Source organism: Anabrus simplex, chromosome 4 (assembly GCF_040414725.1).
Source record: "Anabrus simplex isolate iqAnaSimp1 chromosome 4, ASM4041472v1, whole genome shotgun sequence".
NCBI lineage: Eukaryota > Metazoa > Arthropoda > Insecta > Orthoptera > Tettigoniidae > Anabrus > Anabrus simplex.
In genome coordinates this window covers 426,952,441-426,959,718 of record NC_090268.1, presented here as the reverse complement: position 1 = coordinate 426,959,718, position 7,278 = coordinate 426,952,441, and the positions used below count along the sequence as shown (strand labels likewise).

The following is a 7,278-nucleotide window of genomic DNA, read 5'->3' as shown; positions in this document are numbered from 1 at the left end:
CAAAACTTTTCTGTTTCAAGGTGATACCGGATTCATCTCGAGAGAACTCAATCCTGAGACAGTACTTAATGTCTCCCAGGTCTTTGACCTCAAATGACTTTTGTAGAAATTTGTGGACCTCGTCAATTTTTCTCGAGTTCCGTGACAAAACTAAAATGTCATCAACATAAACGATGATTAGGAGAGCATCAGCATCAGAACCCTTCACATAAACGCTCGAATCGCCGGACGTTGGTTTGACACCAAGCTTTAGTAGTTGCTCGTTCAAACGTTGATGCCAACAGCAGCCAGTCTGCTTCAAGCTATACAGAGCCTTTTAATACGGCACACTCAATCCTTGTTCAACATCTTCAGCATCCTCTTGACTTCAACTATGACCTTGGATGTTGCATTGCTTTCCTGTACGATGAATTCGAGTATTTCTCTGGTGTGAATTCTGGTGGAATCACTGTGAGGGTTGGTGGTACTGTTCAAGGATAATAATAATAATGATAGGAAATGAAATTGTTTGAAAGTATGGAAGAGAATAACTTAAGCAAAGAAATGGTTTCCGGTGGATTGTAAAACAGGTTATTAAGTGCTCAATTTCCTGGAGGTTTTTAAAAATATTGTAAATCTATTATTTCCTTTTTCCTTTTCGTTCGGCTGAACATTTTAAATTTTTACATCACTATTTTGATTTAAAGTATTTTATGGTTTCGTTTCTAGGTCGTTCATTCCTTTAATTTTATGCTAATTACGTCTCTCTTTTCACTCTTATTTATTGAATAAAATTATACGTACCTTTTGTTCTCAATGAACCTCTTGTTCTTTTTGGTAGTGTTAGAACAACTTATGTCATACCAGGGGTTATTTTGGGTTCATGGTCTCTGGGTAACCGTTGGATTTTGCTAATGTTGCGGTAAGTGTTTGATATTAATGTGTTATTTTTGGTGTTGACTTTAATTTTCTTGCCTATGTTTTAACTTCTGCTGCTGATAGTCGGTAATGCGGCGGAACATTTCATTTTCTAATACATCCAGTTAGTATTTACACGTCTGGACTGTCTGGCTGTCCTAAGTTATAATCCTATTTTTTTATATTTCAACTTTCTTCCTTAATTACTCCGTATGTATGCGAGTGCTGATCTCGAAAGCTGGCCACTCTCTCCTTTGAGGAAAATTCCAAGATATGCAAATATATACTGTAATTTTGGCACCGGAAAGTATCGAAATATGGATGCAATTTTAATGTCGGTACAGACCTTCGTTTCTGGATAAATCGTGGCTAAACGGTATTTGGAGAGATCTACAACTTTGGTCCTAGGATTGTTTCGTGCCTCGTTTGTAGATACAATAGATAGAGCTGCATTTCTCGGTTATAATCAAATCTTTCGAACTCGACTATTACTAGCATTACCATGAAAGGCCTGTCTTTATAATGAAAACTCTGAATATCTATTGAGAATGGTAGTTGCCAAGTGAACCTGCCATTAATCTAATAATTCCCGAATTGGATTGTGATTGGCATTAGGGAATGTGGCCAGTCATTATCCTCAAAACTTCCCCCATGTCTACCGTACATAGGAAACAACGTATTCCGTTCTCCCTGTTTTGTTTCTAGGATAGCGCTTAGAGGCATGCAATTTAATATAATGTTACTCACTGCCTTTAGGGTAGTTTACAGAAAAATCCGTATTAATTGTAAAATGCCGTAGCGAAGCATGGGTACATTTGCTAGTAGTGTAATGAAGTCTTTATTAAATGTTTCTTCAGTACAAGTATTCAGAAATATAACATGTCTTTAGTTCAGAGTACAGTTACATTTGCTCGCAGATTACCAGAAATGACTTATGACATTCTGTGTTGAACGTCCACTTATGGGTACTAGCATCCAATTTCATACAATTATCCTGTCCTCGGGGATATCCTGGGTGCCACCCAAAGAAGTCCGTCGAGTTCATCTGCTGACCTGTGAATAGAAGTATAAACTGTTACCACAATAGAAGTTAGAATTAGATTTTTACCTAAGTTGTACATAAATGTACGGGCAAATATATAATGCTGTAACATAACGAAGTGGTTTGAAACTCAGTGTAGGCAGAATAGTAAATAAAAATTGAGAATAATTTAACGTTTTTCTTCAGTGTCCGATTTACAAACGGCTACATTTTCTTTTTTGTCCTAAAACTGGAGAAAGGAATGGTAATGTTCACTATCAGTGTAATGTGACCGTATCGTCACTATGAACATTTATTACGAAATTAGTATGTGGGGAGTGTATATGCTTGGAGCTTATTTGTCAGGATGGAAGCTCAGTTTCATCATTTTGGGTAACATCCTCGCCTAACTCACACGGAAGACAAGAGGAAAAACAGATTTATCTGACTCCGCCCCTAAACCAAATGCCGACTCACAGTAGAGCCAACGTGAGAAGGTGACTTTAGATGTACTTTTGGCAAAATAACGCTTAAATTAAACATGAAGCGCACGTCGGAGTAACCGTAATAATATTTGGTCATTTCCAAAATTATAAAATAAAAATGTTATGGGGTTACCCGTGGACCAGCAGAGGTGAAAGAAGGTGCCAGGATGAATGGGTCTAACTACAGAGTCAAAGTTAATTTAAAATTTCAACAAAGGGTATATTTTCCAAAATAAAATAACAAAATCTTAACAACTTTTCACTTAGTGAAATAACAATGGCATATACATTTAGAAAGAAGACTTAGAAAGATCCAAAAATTTCAGAATTTTAACACAACACTCTTGGGCTACAAGCCCCTAGTTTTACAATTTTGAGCTCCTAGCTCAACTTTACAAAGCACCAATTAGTTCAAAGGGCAGAAATCCCATAATATATGGAGCACTTGCTCCCAATTACAATATTAAGCCTCCCAGAGGCATTCTTACAATACTGTAAAAGAGCAGAAGTGCTCTCAGTGTTCCCAGCCTATCCAAGACCACAATGCAAAAACCTAATAGTCACTGGCCTTACAAGGCAAAATTTACAAATAGTAATCTTATTACACAGAGGTATCTAGTACTCAGCCTACGGATCCTTAGTGGAAAAGAACAGGTTCAATAAACGGCCCGAGTACAACTGGAGTGGAGTCGGAGATTGAGCTCCACAAAAAAAAATGTAAAGACCAATAGGTTATTTGGCCCACGAAACAGGGGCTAATCCCAAACTACTCAGGTTGCTCGGATGGAGATAACTTTAATACATGGTAGAAACAAATGCGGTACCTCAAACCAAGATGAAGGGGAGCTCAAGATGGTGTATCACTCTCTATCCCCGATTTACAGTTAAAGATTTTATGAAGTTTCTATATAGGCCGGCAGAAAATTACATTTTGGAGAAGTTGGTTACATATTAAAGTTTCGGACCTATCCCTCGGGTTAAACTGCGGAGCTAGCAAAAGGTGAAGATGTTAAGTGGCCATACCTAGCTGAAGAACTGCTGCCTGATGAAAGAGGCGCCTCCCGCCCCCTGCTAGACGCACACACTTAGTTAGATGTTGATCAAATGGACAAGAGACGTGAAAATCCGCAGTTTATAAACCCTCGGGGAAAGTTCGAGAGCTTTTATGAATATTCAAGGCACTCCCACAGAGTTTTATTGGTTAAAATCAAAAGTTACACTCAAAATCGAAGAAGAAATATGGGATTGGTTGGAAATTAATTACAGAAATTCTTGATTGGCTAAATTCAAAACTGGCGGAAAGAAAAGATAAATATTGCTAACCCAAAAATGAATGAACGAAATTTAGTAAAGAAAAACTTAAGAATACAAAATTTCTTCGAAAAAGGTTCCTTCACTTCGCACCAGCGTGCGTGATCGAAGTTTTTAATAGTGACATCTATGAGAGAATGTCCAAATTTCTTGATGAACGGAAAACAAAAACAAGTTGAAATTCACACAGTGCTGAAAACTTCACAATCACAAAATTAAGGTAGTGACATCTTCTGAGTAAAAGTTTAAGTAGGTCTAGTTCCAAGTTCAGTGTTTCTCCTGTAGAGGAGTTCAATTGGCGCAAGATTTAAATGTGCGGCGTAGAGGTGTACCTCCCGGTACAGACCTTCTCACACCCCCAAATGTCCTTCCAAGGGGTGGCACAGAAGAATTTTCAAAAAAATATTATTATTTAACTCTGGAGAGAAAAACACATCTAATTTTATTAAGTAGGTAGGTAGCAACTAGTTAAACAGTTTTTGGAGTGTCTTTGTTGTCACGGAATGTGAAATACATATGAATAATTTTGACGCCGATATCCAGTTGAGGTCGCCCGGACCCATCAAGTACCCACAGATACACCTCTCCCGCTACTCAGATACACCTCTCCCACTACTATGAGAGGGGCAGTCGTCCTGAAGGGCGCCGCAGATCAGAAGTGTATTTACACTCCGTAGATGAGTTGGCGGTAGGGGCGCCGCACTTCAGCCTTTGCCGGTAGATGGCCTCCGGCGCGCCGTACACAGGTAGACATCACGGGAGTGGAGTGGGCCCGTACCCCACGAACGGCTGCGGGGACACTGAAACTTTAAGATCTCGGCGAGAGAAAATGATATTGGTGAATTGTAAAGAGAGGGTAAGATCTGTATTGGTGAAGCTGAGGACCTGGCGTCGTGGAAGGTGTTTTGTGCCACGGTGTGGATATGCAGGAGGCGGGGGCTTGGTCATGGCCACTCAGGAATGGACAGCAGGAAAACCGGAGGGAAAGATCGTACATTTAATATACATACAGGTAAGACAATACAACCAAAGTGCAGAATGCCTTAGATTTAAAGAAAATATAACTTTCTAAGCTCCTGCTAATGTTTAGCGGCTATGAACAAAAAAAAGCGAATTACACAGGTTTAACCTGGGAGATGTGGACCCTAAAGATCCTCGCGGTGGCTGGATTGCTCACCAATAATGTAACAGGAGTCAGGAAATCTAAAATGATGCATGGCCCATGAAATTTGGGGGCAAGCTTGCCCACGGGAATAAAGTTTTAACCATGACTTGATCTCCTACTTTTAACTTGGTAGGCCTCCGTCCAAGATCATATATTTCCTTAACCTTTTCATGAGAAACTTTAAGATTGGCCTTAGACTTCTTCCATAGATCTCTGATGTTATCGGGATCTATTGTCTCTGCTAGAATATCATTAAGTGACCAAAGATTAGAGAGCGGCGTGTTAGGCACAAATTTAAACATCAAAGAAGCTGGAGTGAAGTTATGAGATTCATGAACCGCCGAATTTAAAGCGAAGGCCAAACAATGCAGGGATGTATCCCACCTGGAACGATCATCATGATGAAATGAAATGAGCGCCGATCTCAGATTACGATTGACCCGCTCAGCCAGAGATGGTTGAGGATAATACGTCGAAGTAAATACATGAGAGATGGACAGATCAAAACAGAATTTACGGAAGAGATTTGAGGTAAATGCCTTAGCATTATCAGAAATTAAATATTGATACGGACCAAAAGAAGCAAATATGGTATTTAAACAAGCAATAGTTGACTGAGAGGTTGCCTGCTTAGTCGGAAATAACCAGAAAAATCTTGTGAAACCATCTACACACACAAGAATGAATTTGTTGGCATTTCCCTTTGATTGGGGGAAGGGTGCTACTTAGTCGATAAAGAGGCGTTCCATGGGGCACGACGCTTGATGAGAAGATAGTAGCCCTAGCTTAGTGGACAAGGTGGGCTTACTATGCAAACAAGATTTACAAGCTTTTACCAATTCACGAATTTAACCATCCATACCTTTCCAGATGAACATCTCTCGGATCTTTTCTCAAGTTTTGGAGATGCCTAAATTACCCGTCTAATGGCGTCTCATGGTAGTACTTGAAGATCATAGGTACAAAAACAGCTGGAACCACAACTTTCATCTTTTGATCATGCCTCAAGGGGCAACACAAAAACCCATTCCTCAACACATAAGGGAGGACATGTTCCCCAGAAGAAAGGGTTTTCATAATAGAGGCCAGCAGAGGATCTTCACGTTGATATTTTTCCATATCCCTAAACAACATGGGGGCATCAGTTAAAATGGCATTTACACCTGAAGGTATTGACGTGGGAATAGAAGAGCTATTCTTCAGTTCGGAGGTCTCCACATCATGAGCAAACATGCGGCTTAATTCATCCGCAATAACATTTTCCGATCCTCTAATATGCCTAACATCAAACTGGAAGGCAGAAATCCTGATGGCCCAGCGGGCTATACGACCAGTACGACGCGGCCTAGCTAAGACCCAAGTTAAGGCTTGATTATCTGTTTCCAAGCCGAACTTGACTGTTCCAGATAGGGGCGGAACTTCTCTAGTGCAAATAAGACTGCCAAACCCTCAAGTTCATAGATGGAATACTTGTCTTCTTGAGCCGGTAGTGTGCAAAATGCATAGGCAATGGGTCTCCTTCCGAGTTCAGTCTCTTGAAGAAGCACAGCAGCCACCGCCGACGGCGACGCATAGGTTTGAACGAGGAATTTCTTCGAGAAATCAGACATCGCAAGGACAGGGACGTTACAAAGGGCTAATTTCAGGTCTTCGAAAGCGGCTTGTTGGGAATGGCCCCACTCAAATTTGACGCCTTTCCTACGAAGTAAGTTCAAGGGCGCCGCTCTGTTAGCGAAGCTTGGAATAAATTTCCTGAAGAAATTCACCATGCCGATGACTCTGGCAATGCCTTTGATGGCTTTAGGAGGTTTGAAATCACGGATGGCCTGTGTTTTAGAATGATCAACAGAAACACAATCGGGCGACACAATATGCCCTAGAAATGACATGGAAGGCTTAGCGAAAGCAACCGTAGATAACTTCACACTTAACCCTGCCTTACTAAGGCGATTAAGGACCTCTTTTAGATGATCTAGGTGTTCTTCAAAGGTCTCAGAAAATACGACGACATCATCAAGATAACGGTAGAAGTATTCAAACTTGATGTCAGAGAAGAGCCTATCTAGCAGTGTAGTGAGCACAGCTGCTCCGTGGGGATCCCGAAAGGCACGCGGTTGTACTCATACAAGTTCCAATCCGTGGCAAAAGCAGTGCGATATTTGGATTCTTCGGTTAGAGGGATTTGATTATACGCCTGATTAAGGTCTAATACGGTGAAGAACTTAGCTTAACGAAACCATGAAAAACAAGAATGAAGGTCGGGAAGAGGACCAGATTTTAACACCACCTTTCGATTTAATGCCCTATAGTCAATCACAGGCCTGAAGCCGCCTTGGGGTTTCGGAACCAGGAAAATAGGCGTTGAATACGCCAACTTAGAGGGTGGAATTTTACCGTTT

General features: G+C 40.6%; 1 protein-coding gene across 1 annotated transcript in view; it reads right to left on the bottom strand.

Annotated features, from left to right (window-relative positions):
- Window positions 1-1,707: 1,707 nt before the first annotated feature.
- The window catches only part of LOC137500594 (uncharacterized), a 39,630-nt gene continuing 34,059 nt past the window's right edge, over window positions 1,708-7,278 (bottom strand). Inside the window, exon 5 of the mRNA XM_068227536.1 lies at window positions 1,708-1,950. Coding sequence (XP_068083637.1) covers window positions 1,799-1,950 — 152 coding nt within the window. The 3' untranslated portion in view covers window positions 1,708-1,798. The remainder of the gene's footprint in view (window positions 1,951-7,278) is intronic.